At 28.4% G+C, this 20,252-nt stretch overlaps 1 protein-coding gene across 4 annotated transcripts; it reads left to right on the top strand.

Moving 5' to 3' along the window:
• The first annotated feature begins 58 nt into the window (after nucleotides 1-58).
• LOC136084629 (uncharacterized) lies at nucleotides 59-8,063 on the top strand. Of its 4 annotated transcripts, XM_065805001.1 has the most exons (8): nucleotides 59-196; nucleotides 485-618; nucleotides 4,062-4,274; nucleotides 4,383-5,085; nucleotides 5,502-5,832; nucleotides 5,949-6,176; nucleotides 6,313-6,451; nucleotides 7,205-8,063. In XM_065805001.1, exons 4-8 carry the CDS (start codon nucleotides 4,980-4,982, stop codon nucleotides 7,982-7,984), a joined length of 1,584 nt encoding a protein of 527 aa, XP_065661073.1. In that variant the 5' UTR covers nucleotides 59-196; nucleotides 485-618; nucleotides 4,062-4,274; nucleotides 4,383-4,979; the 3' UTR covers nucleotides 7,985-8,063. The 4 variants fall into 4 exon arrangements, with proteins under 4 accessions (XP_065661073.1, XP_065661070.1, XP_065661071.1 ...); XM_065804998.1 differs by lacking the exons at nucleotides 59-196; nucleotides 485-618 and adding an exon at nucleotides 2,355-3,054; XM_065804999.1 differs by lacking the exons at nucleotides 59-196; nucleotides 485-618 and adding an exon at nucleotides 2,355-2,884.
• Nucleotides 8,064-20,252: the final 12,189 nt, after the last annotated feature.

A 20,252-nucleotide genomic window follows, 5' to 3' on the forward strand; every position in this document is an offset into this window, starting at 1 on the left:
GTGAATTATTACAAGCAGAAATAGTTGCAGAAAAAAGGTCACAATGCTGTGATCATCACAACAAACTTGATAAACTTTATACCTACAATTCATCACGTGGAGTACAAACAAGAGAAGCAGTTGCTCAATATTTAAGTGACAAATATTTGAAATAAATGTTTAAATACTTTTGCACTTTGGTTTAATTATGATTGAGGTCTTTATTTATTTAATATTCTTCTTATGTATGTGTATATTATGTACAGTTATACATAATTCTTAAAAATAATTTTTGTTATTTACTATTGTTAATATTTGTATAATCTTTTATTTCTTTACGCTAGAAACTATTGTTAAAAAGAATCTTTAATGTTGTTATTTTTTTAATTATTGTTTATATTTGTATCATATTTAGTTTCTATATGTTGAATTTTTGTGTTAAAAGGCTTTAAAGATCTAAAGATTTCAATTTTTGGTCTGCTTTTTATTATTATTTTTTTTTTAGTTGTATCAATTCCATCATTGTGTTTTAGTTGACTTGACTGTTAAAATATGGTTTTAATTTGGTCAAATTTCATGATTTGAAATTTACTTTGTTAATCATTAGCTAACGGTAATGGCAAAAAATGAAATGCAAAGGTAATAAATTTTTATTATTTTTTGTGACACATTTTCATTGTTTTTTTTATTATTTTAGCAGTATTTTTGTTATAATCATGTTATTGTGATTATTTTTTTGTTTCTTGTTTCGATTTTATCTACTTTTAACATGTTTCTCTCGGAATTAGTGTAAAAATGTAATGAGGACGTTATCTTAGTGACACCCCGACAATACGCATTGTTTATTATTAAGATAAATTTAACATCAACCCTCGGAATTAGGGTCGACCTAAAAGTATTTGCGGTCGGCATGAGATAGAAACGAGGTTGCCGACCTCGTTTCCATCTTTTATGGAAAGACCTTTGTGTCAAACTTTTTTTGCCGACGTCTAAAAGATTGAGGTCGTCAAATTATTGCCGACCTCATTTTTTTTTATTCCGAGGGTTGTAACATTAAAAACAACAGATTAATTCTACATTTTACTGTATTTACACAAAACAGAATCAAGATAAAGTTATTATCAATAAGATTACTGACACTGAAAACAGTGTTACAGTGGTTTTGGAAACGACGGTGGTGAAAAACTATTGGACATTGTTGGCAAATTTGCATAAACCATATTGTAATTTGGCCATTGCATTTGTTGATTTTGCATAAAAGAATTAGCTAAGATGGAAAGGCCCTCTTTAATACTGTCACCAATGGAGGTTACTGAATTAGTCATCGCTTCAATAGCATTTTGAGTTTGTTTTGACGATTGTTCCATGGCTTGTATTAGACTGCGTTTTAATGTCATTTCCTCTCTTGCTAGATCTAATTGCATCATGTCCCGTTGGTATGCAGACAGTTTTTTTTCATTTTATCTCGCTTTGTATCTTTGATAACCATATGGTCTATTTTTGATTCACTCATAAGATTTAAACTAGAATGACCATGGGGTATAGCTCCTACAGAAGGTGAACCACTCCATATTTCTCTTAACTTTTCAAAATGTTCTTGAACCAAACGGCCACTGCCAGATCATGTTCCTTTATCGATGGCTGTTTTGTAACCAGATCTTAACTCTTTTATTTTTGATTTAATTCTATTGTAACCTTCCTTTTTTTGTTTTTCTTGATTATCAATTTTCCGTTTTAAGACCAAAAGCTCTTCTGTTGAAAGATGATTACTTTCTATTGGTTGTATTTTGAAAGGCCCAAATCCTCAGGTGGATACATCTGTCCCATCATTTCTCTAACAGAACTATACATCGCAGGCAAATCTTTTTCAAAGTCTAAACCTTTATAATCCATATCAGTTTTATAATTTACTAAGTTTTCCAATAAAACTTCTACCATTTCATCACTCCAAGTCCATCTTGGGGATTTCTCTTTATCTATCTTATATCTATTTTTTGTAATAGAAATGAGACTGGCAGATTTAATACTAATAGGATCGCTTTTGCAGGTTTTAGCGTTGTTAAAAGTTTGAAAATCGATGTCTTTTAAATTTATTGTAGAATGTGGTTCCTCTTCCTCTGATTCACAACAATGATTTGATGTACTTGTCTCAGTACACAATCTTTTGCTTAGGTTGCTTAACTTACTAAAAGAAAAGGAATGCAGCAAAACTTAAATAATAAAACTACACCTATAAAAAATTATATGATTCATATGTTTTGCGTATTTTTACAAATGTAACTAGACATAGAATTGTAATTATAAAGAGCTAATTTACATAAAAAATTTTACTTTTCATATCTTAATGCAGTATTTAAATTATATTAAATAACAATAATAATAATTTATATTACCTTTTTGTAAATCTTTTTGGAAAATTGCAACTTAAATCGTCCATTATTTATATCAAGCAGTTTCGAGCGTTAAATGTGACAAAATATTACATCATAATGAATAAAATTTTTCGATTGTCTGAAATTAACTAATACTGCGTTAAAGAAAAACTAATACGTCAATCATATAAATTTTAAGCATGCGCGTTTTGATTAAAAACTGTTTACATGATAAAACGATAACCGCAACGAAATTTCATTTCGGTCAAAATGACAAAAATGAAATTCTCGACAAAATGAATTTCATTTCGCCTGGTTAATGTAAACAGTGTTTTATTAAAGACCGTGTATGTGTGTAAAGACCGATATGTGTGTTTTATTAAAGACCGAAATGAAAATATTTCATTTCTCCCCGACATGAAATGCTATGTAAACGTGCTCTTAGTGTCAAGCGTGAGCGTATTATGGCGATACTAGTACTTACAAATGTTTCAACTCATTTAAATTATTATTTTTGTCTTATATCTTCAAGTGTAAGTGTATTATGTAATGGCGATACCAATACTTACAAATATTCTGTCTCATTTAAAAATAGAAGTTATTGCTGAACTTATTACCAAAAGCGACATTAATACAAGGTCAACACTGCTCAACAAGCCGAAGTCAGGAGAAGTGTATGTCGCTCAAGTGAACAATGGGATAGGTCATAAACACCTAAGATTTTTTTGTAATTAAATAAACTTTAATAAATCTAATAACGATAAAATAAATAATGATACTTTATACACTTTCTTAAATCGTTTATAAGCAACTCTCAATAAGCCAGGTTTAACTAGGATGTGCTTCTTTACAGACTTACAGATTATCTATATAGCAAATTTGATCATACCTGGATTACTTCAGCATTGTTGCCAACAATGCTGAAGTAATCCAGTGGCATTATACCAACAATGTTGGTATAATGCCAAATAATAAAAAGGTAAATAACCAGATAATTAAAAAAAAAACTTTATAAGTATACTTAATAAGTTGTTTATGTTTTCCTAGACTTCAACCAGTAAGTTGAAAGTGTATAATGAGTGTATTTGCAATTATAATATAAAAGTTAATTGTAAATATAAGTGTTTAAAAATACTCATGTAATAATTTATGAAGTAGTTATGTAACTCCATAGCTTTTTAGTTTCTGCTCATAAAAGTTACTTTATTAGAGAAATTGCATAGCTTGAATCCTTATTCCCACTTTTAATACTTTTTGCCTAGGAGCCGGGGAAAGTGAATGGTCAAAATGTCCAATATAAATTAGCTGCACAATAGCTTTAGCTTTATAGCTATAACGAAGATGCACAATAGCTCTAGATGGTTATTTAAGGACCATGAAATGCATCTAAAAAGCAATGTTTCAACCACATTTGCATTTAACAAATGTTTTGGTGTTGCATATCATATTAACATTTTAAGTTTAGTCTATAGTAATTGGATATTTAAGAAAATGTAAGATGATATAGTAGCATTTTATTTTTTTAATATTAGTTTGGGTGATCAAGGTTTTCAACTCTTGTCCTCCTTTTCCTACACATAATAAAATAAAGATTTTGAATAATTTTTTTCCTTCTCTTTTATCCTTAGGGCTAAGGCTACTCACCTACCTTATTTTATGTAATTATTTGTTCTGTTTGTTTTGAAAAACTTTTTTAATTTCATTTATTAGATGACTGGCGCGCTGATGGATATAGATGGAAACAAACTGGATGCTGTAAAATTCCACGTGGTTCGCCAGTTTATTCAAAGCTCCACTATGCCACAGTGACATCTACTGGAACATCAACTGTATTTCAGAAGTTTGTTTATAAAGATTTGTGTCAAAAAGATGTTGTTATTCATTATATGGGAAACCATCACCTTGCTGTCCTTATGCCACATGGTAATCTTTTCAAATATTATTTAATAACAGTTCTATCTTATGTTTGTTTAAAAGATATTTTTCATAAATTTCTAATATCTAATTAAATTATATTTTATTGCATTTTAGGAAACTCTAAAAAAGCTATTAATTTCCTAACAACAGCTTCATCAGTGCGAAGTGCTATTGTTGAATCAAAGAATTACAAAGAAATGCTTATTGATGTCAAAGATGAGCCCATACAGTTTCAACCTAGAAATCCTAGACAATTCAAGTATATAAGGAGTGTTGAATCAGCAGGAAAAAGACTTGGAGTTGATTCTTTTGTTACTCTTCACGAACTAGCTTATATGATGCCTGGATTTGTGTGGACAATCTCTACTTACCTGGACTTGGCTGTATCATTTGGAATACAAAAATCCATAGAACAACTTGTGATGTGTTCTCAAGTATTTCTTTCTTATGATACAACTTTTAATTTAGGGGATTTTTATTTATCTATTTTAGTGGCACAAATGAGTTATTTTGTGGAAAAACCATGTATGCCTATAGCCTTTTTATTACACGATCGAAAATTTGATCTTGAGCGCTCGTATTTCTATAGCTTTTATTGGCTATTTGAGATCTGTTGGATTAATTGAAGGTTTAGTTACAAACAATATATCTGAATCTTTAAACGCTCTAATAAAGAGATTTCAGGAATGGGAGGAGGCACCAGTTGATGCTATGCTTATAGCAATGCACCGTTTACAAACTTTTTATCTCACCGAAATTAAACGCAGCTTCAGTGGCTTTGGACCATACACTCTCAATGAAAATACTCACCTGTCTAGTATGTATTTAAATCATGTTTTAAACTTATTTATGATTTTTGTGGTCACTTATTGTTGCTATTTTTGCAGTCGTTTTTCTATCGTGCAATAGCACATTACATTCATCATCATAATCTATACAACATATCAGGTGTGTAATTTTATGTCTTACTTGAGTCGCCCACTATAATAATCAACAGTGCTGTAATTTATTGTCTATTTTAATTAAAATCCGCTGCTTTTTATAACGTTTAGTAAAATTAAATAGTGCACTGTAGTGTATTTAATTTTAAACCTAGTATTTTTTTTAAAAAGATTTAATTATTTTTTAAAGGTTTCTTTTAATTAATCACAAGTAATGAAATCATTAAGGTACCAGATGACCATGAAGGTACACCCCTGCATATTCATTACCTTAAATTATTCTCTGTTTCAGTTAACATCGATGAAGTACCTAAATTGGAAGATCCTGAGCTCGTTATTGCAGAGCTGCAAGCAGCAGCCAATGTATCATTGAAACAGCTTGTACCACCATCGATTAGTGTCTTTTCTAACATGCTGACAGTAGTTCATAATCCAAGCATCAAAGTCTTTACAGTCTCTGGACCAGATGGCAATGCACATGTGGTGAAATTATTTCCAAAAGAAAGTTGCACATGCCCTTCTTCAACAATGTGCTGTCATGTACTGGCAGTCAAACGTAGCATAGGTGTTGAGTGTAGTGAAAGGCGAGTTTTGAATTTGACCAAGTTGCGAGGCAATTCACGGTAATTTTACTAATTTCTGTAGCAAGTTTATTTAATTTTTGTTTGATTACATTCTAGTTAGACTTTTTTTCTCTCTAAAATCTATTAAATTCGTAAAATAACTCTTTTTTTTTTAGAAAAAAAGGTGACAAAAAATCGGGAAGGAAGAAACCAAGACCAGGAGATATTAACTTTATCCCTGCACCTGATGCAATTGGTGCAATTAATAATTTGGACTTGAGTAGTTTTGATGACTTTTCCTTAATACAAAATAATGACGCAAAAGTGTCTCCAACTTTAGTTGGTATTGATTATTTACACGCTGATAATATTGCTACAGCAATCCCATTAGCGAAATCTAAAATGTATTTTTTGGTTTTGTATTTTTACATTTACAATTGTCTCATTCTTTTTTTTAATATTCAAGTGTTGTTCTTATTTTTAAAGTTTCTTTTTAAACATATATATTGTTTTTCTGTTAAATATGTTATTGTTTTTAAGGAAGCAAAAACAATTAAAATTGGTTGATGCATATGTACCAAAGAAAAGACAACCCTCTGCCTCTTTAGTTTCATCTGATTTTCAGTCGTTACTTTATTCAGATGTGATACCAATTGTTAATGTTGAATTGGAGTGTATTGTAAGTGATGCAATTCTATTTATTCATTTTTCAGATTCTAAGTATATCTGTGTTTATTTTCATCAGCTAGCAAGGCACTAGTTTAAATTAACTATGTGCTTAATTGCACATTGGGTTTGTGTGTGCAATGTTTACAAAGTATGTGTGTTTAACAGATATCAAGCGTTTACACCAAGCGGCAGCAGGGTATGAAGTTTTTGTCACAGCATAATAATATTTACAAAATTCTGTTGTTGTTAACTAAGTTGTTTATAACAGCTATACTATTGTTCTTAACAAATGTTGGTTGTTATAACAAGTTTTATCAAGAAGTGCACCAAATAAGAATTCAAATTGAAGTGTTCTTCAATTTGAAACTTGTATGTATAATTGAAATCTATAAATGGTTAAAAAATCAATATATTTCTAAAATAGTTATTACACTTCATGAAGATATCATGATATCTAATCAGTTTATAACATGGTATATAATCCGTTTGCTAATTATACTAAAAATGTCATTATGAATTATAATATTAAATATTAATAATAACATTCATACTAAGCTACATACTAATGTCACTAAACTTATGTCACTAGACTAAGCAATCACACTAAGCATTGTTAATCATAAGTAAATATTTTGCTGGAGGTAAAAATAGCATTAGTAGTATCAAATAGTTACAATAATAGAACTGACATTGGTTTGCTAAACGTATTCTCAATGTGTTTTTCAGTTTTAATAATATAAACCAATAATATTTTGTTTTCTAGGTTCCAGTTGATGTAGACGATTGGCTTCAATTTAATACAACGAGTGTTAGCATTGCTGATCGTAATCTAATCACAAGTCCAGATGGCCTTCTTAATGATAAGGTTATTTATGCTGCAATGATTTTGTGTAAACAACAGTTCCTCGATGTTGACGGTTTAGAGGACCCAATTCTGTGTTTTGCAGGTCAGTGTAATAGTGTTCCGCTTTCAAAACGTGGTTATGTTCAAATTTTTAATGATGAAACCAAAGGACATTGGATAACTGTTGCCAACCAGCATTGCAAAGATGGTAAAATAAACATCTATTGCAGTTTACAGTTAATTCCTAGCAAAGAGTGTACACATTCAATTTCAAAATTTGCTCGTATACAGTGTGCAGTGATGGAGCTCCATATTAACAATGTATCCCGTCAAAGAGAAATGTTATGTGGATTTTATGCAATTGCAAATTGTGTTTCTTTGTGCCTAGGCAAAGATCCCTGCAATTTTACATACAGAGAGTCAGTAATGCGCCAACATTTATTGGCATGTCTTGAAAATAAGTGTATTACTCAGTTTCCTGTTGAGAGTTTTAGAACTGTGAGGAAGAGTGTAATTCGAATTTCAAGAAACACCTTGTATTGTGTTTGTCGCACTATTTTTATGTCTTCTGGCTCGATGGTCCCGTGTAAATTGTGCAATGAGTGGTTTCATTCATCTTGCATAGGTTTATCCGAGGAACTTTTTATTGAGTACAAGAGAGATATACAGAAAATTTACAAATGTGCTAAATGTATATAAAAAATATTTTCTAAACATTCTTGATTTTAATTTTTGTGATTATTTTATTTATTTTTAATACATTTTTAATAATTAAAAATATTTTCACTTTTTGTATTATAACACATTTGCGGTTTTACGGTTTTACGAGATTTATGTACTAAGCATATTACAACTGGAATTATTTAATTTCGGCTGATTGCCAAATCGGTTAATTGCTTTTTAAGTTTGTAGTGTATTTTACTATTATATATATATATATATATATATATATATATATATATATATATATATATATATATATATATATATATATATATATATATATATATATATATATATATATATTATGCGGTAGTGGTAAGAGCGCTCGCTTTGCGTGCGAGAGGTTCGGAGTTCGACTCCCACCACACGTCCCTGGAAGTACCGCGCTCAACTTAGTTTATCCGCGCAGCGGACTTGCTTGTCAAGGTTCGTGTTTCGGATTAAAGAGTTGCGAGAGGGTTGCACCACGAATAAAAAAAAAAGTAACCTCCCCGATTGTAGTGGCCCCCTCGGGCCTTAAGGAAGGTGAATTATCGAAAAAAAATATATATACCCTTTTTTTTAAAGTTTCGGTTCGTTAATATCTAATGTTGGAGTTCGGTTAGGTCTTCAAGCACAGTGCGGGTTCGGTTCGATATCAACAAACCTCTTTTTTTGTTAGTTACAAAGCTTTACATTTACAATAATGAAACACAAATAAATTTAAGTAATTTTAAGTAGTTAAAGCATTTCAAATTATTTCAAATAGTCTTTGACTAATGCAACTTTAACTAAAAAACAAAGTATCAGTATCAGTTGCAAAAATAGCCAACAACTTTCTAGCAAACAATGCTATCGTCGGCAGCGTTTGTTCACGGTCATTGTCTTTTCAGAATTGTAATACATATATATCACATAATATTCGGCTGATCATTATTCGGCTGATCACACATATATCACATAATATTCGGCTGATCACACATATATCACATAGTATTCGGCTGATCACACATATATCACAAAACATTCGGCTGATCACACATAGATCACATAATATTTGGCTGATCACACATATATCACATAGTATTCGGCTGATCACACATATATCACATAATATTTGGCTGATCACACATATATCACATAATATTCGGCTGATCACACATATATCACATAATATTCGGCTGATCACACATAGATCACATAATATTCGGCTGATCACACATATATCACATAGTATTCGGCTGATCATTATTCGGCTGATCACACATATATCACATAATATTCGGCTGATCACACATATATCACATAATATTCGGCTGATCATTATTCGGCTGATCACACAAAGTTCGGCTGAATAATTAAATAATCTGCTCAGCCGTTTGTACCATATGAATGATCTGCTCAGCCAATCTGCTCTGCTCAGCCGATTGTACCTACCCCATTTATTTTTCAAGCTCGAAGATAGCACTTTCCAGCGATTGACTGGGTTAAGCGTGAGATATACCGGGAAGTTTATTTTGAAACCTTATACAGACTTCGAATAGCCAGAGATGAGCAAAATGATTTGCGGATTTTGAAAGAGAGACCAGTGCGTTTATTGGAATAAAATTCAAAACAAGCAGGTTTTCGAAAAAAAAGTTATTATTTACAAAATATACAGTCTTATCATAGAACACCGCGGGCGCTCTGTGATATTTTAGGTATTAAATATAAATATAATATAAATAAGTATTAAAGTAGGGAAAATGTGTTGATGCAAAAAAGGTGTTCACGATACATTAACATCTAACAGGTGTTGCGGTAAAAAGGTGTTCATGTTACATTAATATTCTAATGTTTGAATAACGGGTTTGTGACGCATATATTTAAATATTCAACAGTAAACATGATCTTCTTGACCTTTCTCTTTACTCGAGATTGGAATGATTTAATAAGATTTAAATAATTTTTCTATAATTTGAAATTTTTTTTGAAATGTTAAGACATTCTTCCTGATGAACCTACTGATGGTGAAACATAATGTTGAAGATAAAAGTTAGATAAGTGTTTTTACTAATTTATATATAGTATATATGTATATAATCTATACATATATATTATATATATATATATAAATATATCTCTTATATAAATATATATATACATACATATATATATATATATATATATATATATATATATATATATATATATATATATATATATATATATATATATATGTATATATATATATATATATATATATATATATATATATATATATATATATATATATATATGTATATATATATATATATATATATATATATATATATATATATATATATATATATATATATATATATATATATATATATATGCATACACTTTTGCTTTACTTCATACACATTTGCTTTACTTACATTTATAACTTACTTTATAACTGTATAACTGTATTTAAACAGTTATAGTATACAATTATAACCGCTACAACTTACTTTATAACTGCTATAGCTTACATTTACAACTTAAAACAGTTACAGTTCATAAACATATACTTTTAATAATATGAACTTACAGTTCATATAAAAATACAATTTATATATATTTATATAATCTGTATTTTATATGAACTGTAACTTACAGAGTAAGTTTATACAAAAATTATTTCTTTTGAAAGGGCAAAATGTTATTGAATTACCTTAATAATATTATAAGCCATTCACATTGCCATAAATTTATGCTCAAAAAAAGTAAAACAATAATAAAAATAAAAATATCAACTTTTTATTGAGTGGGTTTCCTCGTTTCATAAAACTTAATAAACGTGAGTTTTATTAATACAATTCTATGAAAAAATAATAATTCTTATATATAAAATAGAAACCAAATAAAAGAAAAACTTTTTTACAATGAAAAAATTAACTTTTCTTTAAATATAATTATAATTTATACGCGTTACATTGTTTATATTTATACAAGTTTTCTACTTAAAATTTGAATTTTAAATGGCGATCACTTAATGCATTTTTTAAGTTATTAAATATGATTTGATCCAAAAGACTGCATGCAAGCCTTGGCTTGATATTTCCTTAGTTTAATTTTTATGCAGATGATCTGTGAGAAGACTCAACAAAATAGTTAAAAACAGAACACATAGACAGCCAAGGCAGTAGACATATATGTTGCAGAGGTCTAGGTCTCCGGAAACTTCTAAATGGTTTCACGAAGCAGTTTAGAATTCAGCTGTGTTTTTTTAAACTCATTTTTTTTAAAATGTTTTTAGACTCGCTCTAATGATGCAATTTCAGTTAATTTATGAATAACAACGATTTGTGTAAAGATTTTCAATTTCTTGACTTTTTGCAAATAACAGTAGATTTAAAAAGACCTTTTCAACTTGGGAAACAACATTCATTACAGGCAAATTTTTTTCAAAAAATGTCGTCTTGAATGTAAGAATTTTCTAACATTTTTGGCAATTAAGTGATAAATGCAACATTTTAATGACATTACAAGTAAAAGTTTTTAATGTTTTAAGATTTTAATGTAAGCGTTTCTTTCATTTATTTTAACTTGGTTGTTCTTCTATAAAATGAAAAAATGGAAATCTTTCTTTCCCTCAAATTAACTTTTTTCATGAAATAAAAACTTGATTATTATTAAATAAACCAGAATTAAATCAGATTTTTAAAAACATACCAGAAAAAAAAAAAAAAAAGACCAAAGACTTTAAATAAAATAAACCAGATTAAAAAATAAACCAGATTAAAAGATTAATACTAGATTAATTTAACCAGTTAATTTAACCAATTAATAATTAAACCAGATTAAAACCAGAAAAAAAGACTATCCCGATTTTCTAAAATAAACCAAAACAAAAATTCCAAGCCAATCGATAAAAAAACAAATCCCAGATTTTCTAGCCCATTCATTACCAGATGCAAAGTTTTGCACGATTTTCAAACCATACGGGACCCATCTAGAAACCAGAACTCGCGCCCATCCGTTCCTGTAAGCCCAGATAAAAGCCGTACGAGGCCCGCTTGCTATTGCTGGCAGTGAATCCTTTAAGGTAGTAAAGTAATTAGAAAAAAAAATCAATTTATTTTTACAAAAAAATTTATACAATGTGTAATATAACATCAGTAAGCAAAAAAAAAAATAACCATAACAATTTTTTTCCGATTTAGTAATTGCTAAAGGCCCAAAAATGGGGTAAAGGGCAACAGAGATTTTTCGAGAACCATTATATATTTTCTATTGAAATTTTGGCTGGTGATATATTACATGTGGCATTGTGTCGTGGACTAAAAGATTTCAATATGGTCAAAAAAATAAAAAAATAATTGAATTTGTGCAAATTTATGCAATATTGGGGGTAATTGATGAAAAAAAACATTAAAAATTACTGAACGAGAGAATCAGTGCAAATTCTTCTAGTGCATGTTGTAGATACTAATGTAGTGAGTATGTGTGCTAAATGTAGTGAGTAGGTGTGCCAAATTTCAAGTCAATTTGATTATTGGCTTTTAAAAATACCCCCGTCGCCAGACCCAAAAACATGATTTTGAGAAAAACGCAATTTTAAAAAAAAATTGATAAAAATAGTTCAAAATTCTCCACTTTAATACGTTACACCTTCCAGTTCTTTATTTTGGTCACACAAAACCTTTCTTTATTGCAAACTTTTTTCTTCTTGATTTTGCTTTAGCACTACATTGTTTTTCTGCTTTAATGATTCGTTTATTGTCCTTACGTAAACAGTAATTTTGCGCATTTATACCAAATTCCATTTCAAGTTCATCAAACAACTTATTTAAAAACTGTTGCCCATCATTAAAATTTAGCACAGCTGATACTACTCTTATACTTAGGGCAGTTCTTTCAATAAATACATCTTTTGGACATCTCTTTCATATCAACTGGTTTAAAGACTCATTGGGATTTGCATTTTTCCATGTAAACATTTTTCAAGAAGTTTATCGGAACCAAGGTCTATAAATATTGGTTTGATGGCATCGCAGACAGCAGCAGGAATACAAATATTTTCTTTATATCACATTTTTCCAGTCAGTTTGTCAGCCTGGAATTTGCACCAAAACTGATGACGCGCTTCGCCATCACAACTTTCAGAACAGTGAAAAAGTACAGCTGCAACACTCTTTTTCATTCCATATAATTTTCCAACGTTCTGCCTTATTGCCTTGCCATAATAATTTTGCAGTGTATTTATAACATTCTCTGTAAAGCGACCAACTCCTCCTAACTTATTGCCATCACATAAAATTTCTTTATTTTGTTTTTTTTTATTTCTTAATCGAGTACCAACACGTTTTTGAATATGTCCAATGCACTCTGCTTTTTTTATTTTAATATCTCCATAAGGTTTTACAGAAACAACATTAACATATGAACTGCTATCTCCATCTTCTAGAAATGTTGTATATTTTAAATTATTTTTTTTTTAGAATGCAAAAATATTTTTTTATACCACTTGATTCCTTAGAGGAAGCTGAACCGGTATGACTGATTTTGCACTTTTGATAATGTAAGGAGTGAAACTCATTATATTTTTCATGATGTGTGTATTTTTTTAACTCCCATATAGAACAAAACTTACAAGTTTTTGTTTCTATTTTGAAATCAATACATTTACCATTTTCTACAGCAACAGCTGTTACTCATCCATTGTTTGAGGTGTATCCACGTTTTTGCCACAATCCATCAAACCCACAAGTAATATCTTTAGATGTTTCATTGATTGATATTAATTCTTCTGCTGCATTTGTCTTGCTTTTATCAACCAAACTTTGATAGACATCCAACAGTATGTGCAATGTGTCATTATAACTTTTTTTATTCAGTGGAGGTTGCATGTTCATAATTCCGCAAAAAGTTTCTATTGCTGAAAATCCCTTACCCATTTTACGAAATGCGACTACTGTACGAGTGTTGATGTCAAAGCGTTTACGTCCAACACAATCTATCCTTTTATTCATTTTAGCAGATGAAAAAAACCGTTTCCCATTCACAACCACTGCAACAAAATTTTAGTCCAATACTTAGGCCATATTTTTTTGAAGAATCAAACTGCAAATTAATTAACTCTGTACAATCTGGGCATTTAAAAACCATTATTGCTTTTTTAAGTAAAATAAAGCTCAAAATAAAATTAAAGTCTTCATTTATATTTTGAGCTTCCTTTATAACTTCTTTGTTGAACAACTTCTTGAAAGATGATAAACATGGCATGTTTTCAACTAAAGGTATAGCTGTGTTTTCATTATTTTTGCAGACCTTTTTGTATCTGTTTCCATGAAACTTTGATTTCTTATTTTGGTATAGTCTTTTAGATTGCACTTTTTATTAAAATAAGATATTACAAAAATTGACTGTAGTACACACTATTACTAAACTTGTCAAGATCACAAGATAGCAATAAAGTACATGCGCAATGTATGCGTAAAAATCGAGTCAATAAACAAGAAGCAACTGCCGAGTAACAATGTTCATTATAGAAAGTTAGAATAGAAATGTTTTTATTGCATTATTTTGCATAAATTTGATTGCAAAAACCCGTAGCAACATGGTAAATAAAGCGTTGCTATAAATAAAAACTATAATCGAACAACTTAAAAGCAATTTTAGAGGAATATACTAAGGTTTTTTTTGTAAAACAAGAAACATTTCGAATCTACAATAGTTATATTAGCAAAAAAAGATATTTTTGAAAAAATGAACTTTTCATTATTAATTACTATACTACCTTAAGTCTAACATTAAGTCGACAATATTTTTCTTTCTGATGTTGTTTCCGTTTCTCTGTCAAAATTCGCTAAAATAGATTTTCCTGGTTCAATTTAAAGTCATTTTTTCAACATAAGGGTTTCCAAAAACCGCGATTTCGGTTGTAATTTAAAAAAAAACAATCGTGGCTTTCGGTTTTTCTTGTTAAATAATAAAACTGATGTAAGTTTATCTTACATTGTTTATTAAAAAAGTTATTTAAACAAAGTGTTCTAACATTATGTTTATATTTCGAAATAAAAATTATGACTTATTTTTATTGTAACAAAGTTGTAAAACTAAAGATTTTCACGATTCATCAGATAATCGTGACCTGATTTTTGTGCAGAAACTAGTACAGCTCGAAAAAATGCGTTCAACATCTGTTGACGTAGGCTTTATAGAGAGAATCGCATTGAAATTTTTTTCAAGATTTTCTGTTTTTTTGTCCGTATTTCGGTACAACAGTCCTTAAGAGAAACAGGTGAACTTTCCGATGTTATACATGGTGCTTCAGTTAGTAATGGTTCCTCATCATTAGATGTAAATCTAAAAGGCCTAAACGCATGTTTTTCAGCAAAATTTAAAGTATTTTTTAGTGGAACAACTAAAGGATCTTTTAGGCACCTTAACAACTGCATAACATTTCCGTTAATTCTTTCATCGACGCGCTTTTTAAATTAGAGTGCAATAAAGATGCGATTTCTGTATTCATACAAAAAAGCTTTGCAAGCATGAATTCAAGAACTATATCTGCTGTCGATAACTTTGCATCTACTCTGCGAAGGAATTTCTCTGCTAGTTTTACTGGCTCTAATGCGGCATGAAATGAAGCTAATGACTCAAAATCTAGCTTGTTGATTACGTCAAGAGCATTTATTTCAGTAAGTGTCTGGAATAAACGTTTCTTAGTTTTTAATAAAGGCGGAGTCATTGAAAAAAGAGAATTCCATCGATGACGAACATTCAGATGTAGTTTAACTTCTTTACCGAATTCCTCAGTAATTTTCTTCTGAAAAATTTGATTACGAACTGATAAAATTTTTATTAATTTCACTACTTTTTGTGCATTTATCAAAATTTCAGGATTCAAACTAAAATTATCAATGTAAATTTCATGTTTATCCTCTTCTGAATCACTGTCTGTTTCCTTGGGAATTGGTACGTTTGTGTCTTTATTTTTCTTGTATAACGTGTCGCATGCACCAAAATAAATTGCATAATTAAAGCAAAACTAATCAATAATGTCCGTTAATTGCATGAGCTTCTTGTTGATTGCTGCACCATCTTGAGTAGAACCTACAACATCTCTTTCCATACAAATACCAAATGAATTCAAACGATACTTAATATTTTGTATTAAACTTTCAGCTGGACAGAAACCATAAATCTTAATGAGACTAGTTTTATAGGTTTTCTTACATTTACTTTCATGCAGATTGACACCAATTTACCTTCTGTGCCTCAAAGTTGTGTATTCATTATGCGTTAAGCTGAATTTATGTCCGATTTGAATTTTTTGATAATTTCTTGTTTCATAACTTTCTTTATATCAGAAAAATTTTGATGGATTAAATTTATTACTGTTTTTGGACTTTTAGGAAGATGATTTCCTCTTTGTTGAATCGGTGTACGAATAAATTTGTTGTCAGTTATCGTATTCATTGAAACACCGTCTATAGCTAGATCATCTTTAAGGTTTGTTTTTTTGATGTCTTTAAGGTTTGTTTTTTTGTAAATAATTGTCCACGGGTTTTTTTTTCGGTGGTGGATTTTGAGTGGTGGATTTGAGCTGCTGCTTGATTCTTTTCATTCATTTATTTAACCAAATTTTAAAAATTACAAATTCAATTATAATTTTACAAATCAGGTTAGGTGTCGCTCATATAGTTAAAAACTAGTCAAAGGAGTGACACCTAAATAATATAAACAAAAAATAAAATCAACAACAACAATATTATTAAATTATACAAACTATAAAGTAACATAGTTAAAAAAAATTAAAAAATTAAAAAAACCATGAAATTATAAAATGCACCTTATAATCTTAATAATACAGTTAAAATAATGTGTTAATAATATGTAATAACACAATTATAATAACGATGAAAGAGTTTACATAACAATAACAGTAATACAATAGAAAATAATATTAATAATAATAATAAAAATAACAAAGACAATTATAATAATAACAATTTAAATTAAGCAATAATATTATAACCGTTTTAAAACTTCATCATGAGATACAAAAAACACGCAACAAACGAAAACACAACACAAAAAAGCAACAAAATGTATAAAGTGTTTATAATGAATGAACAATATTGAAATAAAAGAGAGTGTGAGAAAGAGAGAAAAAAAGAAAATTAAAAACATATTCTCTAGTCGAAGGACTATTAATAGTAATTCCATGACGCAAAATATAATTCCGCAAAGTAGTTGAGGATCCCACCAGAGCATATTACAAAAGAACCGTGTCTATTTCAGATGCCTTCAACATTTCTTGAATTTGGAATTTTAAGCCGGACAGCAATTTTTCAAACTAATGACATGATTTATCTGGAAGATAAATATATTTTCAAAATATAAATAATTGATAGAAACATTATCGTGAATTTTTTTTATTACATATATGTAATAAAAATAATTCCTCTATAATGTTTCTATCAATTATTTATATATTGGTGTATAGGTATACCCATACGTTAATATTTTGTTGAACCAAAATACACACTAAAAATATCTGTATGTTTTTTTAAGGAATAAAAATCTTTAACATAAAGAATAGGCCATCCTATTTGAGTAATCATATACTTAATAGTCAAATATATTTGCGTGTTTCATTTGATATTCAAATATTTTTTTGGAATGGTTGAATAATTTTGAAAATACAAAGACATGTTAAGCTTTCCAGCAAAATAAAATAATAAAATAAAAATTTTATTACTTACAAATTTGATTTTTTAATACTTTTAATAAACAAACATTCAAAAGATATTATACAAAAAAACCGCCAAAAACGTTTTTGAAAACCGACGGTTTTCATTTATATCAGTTTGGCCAAAAAAAACTCGGTTTTCGGTTATCGGTTAAAACTTATTTCCACATCACCACCTCCATTTATGTTTTTAACAACACTATTGTTTATATATGAGAAAAAATTGTCAAATAATACTTTTTTTAATTTGTTTCATTACGTATGGTAAAAACGCCCAAATTTATCAATCCTCAAAACTGACTTTATCAAACCAACAAGGTGTGTTTCAACTAAATCGAGAAGACTTTGGAACATGTTTTAACCAATAGACTTTTAAATTAATGAATAATTTAAAAATAATGGCAAAATTTTTTCTAAATCATATCCACAAAGCATCACAGAGAAGAATTATTTTATCAAGTTAATTCATTTCACGTGTCATAACATTTTTTTAAGTCCAGGGTCATCACGTCAATTGGTTTTGTCATTGTTCCAAATGTTACAAGGTGGAAATCCTTCAAGTTCATGTTAAATGTTTTTAAAATGAAGTTTTAATTCTTCTTGTTTATAGCTGCAGTTAGAAAAATTACACGTTTTTTTTTAATGTTTGATGTAATTTTACGGGTTAACTAAAAACGCTTCATAACATTTAAAACCAATCATCACCAATTATAATGTTTGTAAAATTGCTTTTACTCAGTAATTTTACGTTAATAAAAACTTTAACAATTTTGCTTAACTTTTTATTCACTTAAAGTTTTATCAATTGCTGAGTAAAAGCAATTGCTCGTTTTTATTCACCCGGCCAATTATACTTAAAAAAAAGTAAATATAAACAACACAAACAAACTCTGCAATTTGTACTTGTGAAAATAAATGTGTTTATTTAGAAGTAAGTTTATAAACTTACTTCTAAATTTGATAAACTAGAATTTATAGTTGGCAGTCACATCATTATTGCATTAGTCAATTATTGAACACTAATTAACTTATCTTTAGGGTTAATAAAAATATAAAGTTCCATAAATTTACAACAACAACAACAACAACAAAAACAATTCAGCTTGATAATAAATAATCTTTATTATTATAAAATAAGTTATTTAATTAATATATTTTTTAAAAAACTAGGTATGAAAAAATCTAGGAAGAATAAATAATAATTAGGCAAATTTGAAATAAGTATTAACTCATTATACTCATTAACAATAGTTATACTATTATTAATGAGTATAATGTTATATAACTAATAGTATAACCATCAATAATAGTATAACCATCAATAATAGTATAACCATCAATAATAGTATAACCATCAATAATAGTATAACCATCAATAATAGTATAACCATCAATAATAGTATAACCATCAATAATAGTATAACCATCAATAATAGTATAACCATCAATAATAGTATAACCATCAATAATAGTATAACCATCAATAATAGTATAACCATCAATAATAGTATAACCATCAATAATAGTATAACCATCAATAATAGTATAACCATCAATAATAGTATAACCATCAATAATAGTATAACTGTTAATAATAGTATAACTATTATACTATTTAATAATAGTTATACTATTATTAATGAGTATAAATAATACTATTATTTACGTGATCAATGTTACCCCGAAAGTTTATAACCTTTTTTTTTTATTACTATTATTATTATTATTATTTTTCTTTATTTCAATATTTATTTAAATATATACAAGAAATGAAATTACAGGTAAAAAAATTCGTTAAACATAGTAAAACTTTAACAATATTTAATATAAAAAAGAAAGAACGCGGACACTCGAAGAAGACTATTAGTAGGGATTGCATCTCGAAATTCGAAATTCGAGAATACCGGAATTCATTTTCATAATATTGTTTCGAATACCGAAAATTTTTCCAGCGAATTCCGAAATTAAAATTTATTTTTTCGTGCTCTTTCTAACTTTTAAATTGTGTTTTTGTTTCTGTACATATAAATATTTTACATTCTAATTCTATAAGAAGAAATAAAGAAAACAATTATAAATTACAGTTATCCTGCATAATACAAGTAGCCATAGAGAAAACATTCCTAAATTGCAGTTAACGATTTCATGTCTTCATTTCATATCCACTTGTAATAATTTGTTGAGATTTGCTTATTGCGTTATTACGTTATTGCAGTTAACGGTTTCATGTCTTCATTTCATATCCACTTTTAATAATTTTTATATTTGGTATAACCTCGTGTTCGTGTCTTATATTTTATGATTTTCAACAGTGATGAGATTTGCTTTTTGGAGTGCCGTATGTATTGAATTATTTGGATCAATATTTTTTAAATAGGTAAGCAAATAATAGCAGGAATAATAGCAGTTTTAATTAAACAACATTATTTGATAACTATTTAATCTTAATTTTGTTTTGTTTAACAAGTTAAATTATTATCAGTAGTACATCCTAAAATGTCTTTAAAACAAATTAAATTATTATCAGTAGTACATCCTAAAAAAGTTCAAAATATC

This window comes from Hydra vulgaris, chromosome 09 (genome assembly GCF_038396675.1).
Source record: "Hydra vulgaris chromosome 09, alternate assembly HydraT2T_AEP".
Lineage (NCBI taxonomy): Eukaryota > Metazoa > Cnidaria > Hydrozoa > Anthoathecata > Hydridae > Hydra > Hydra vulgaris.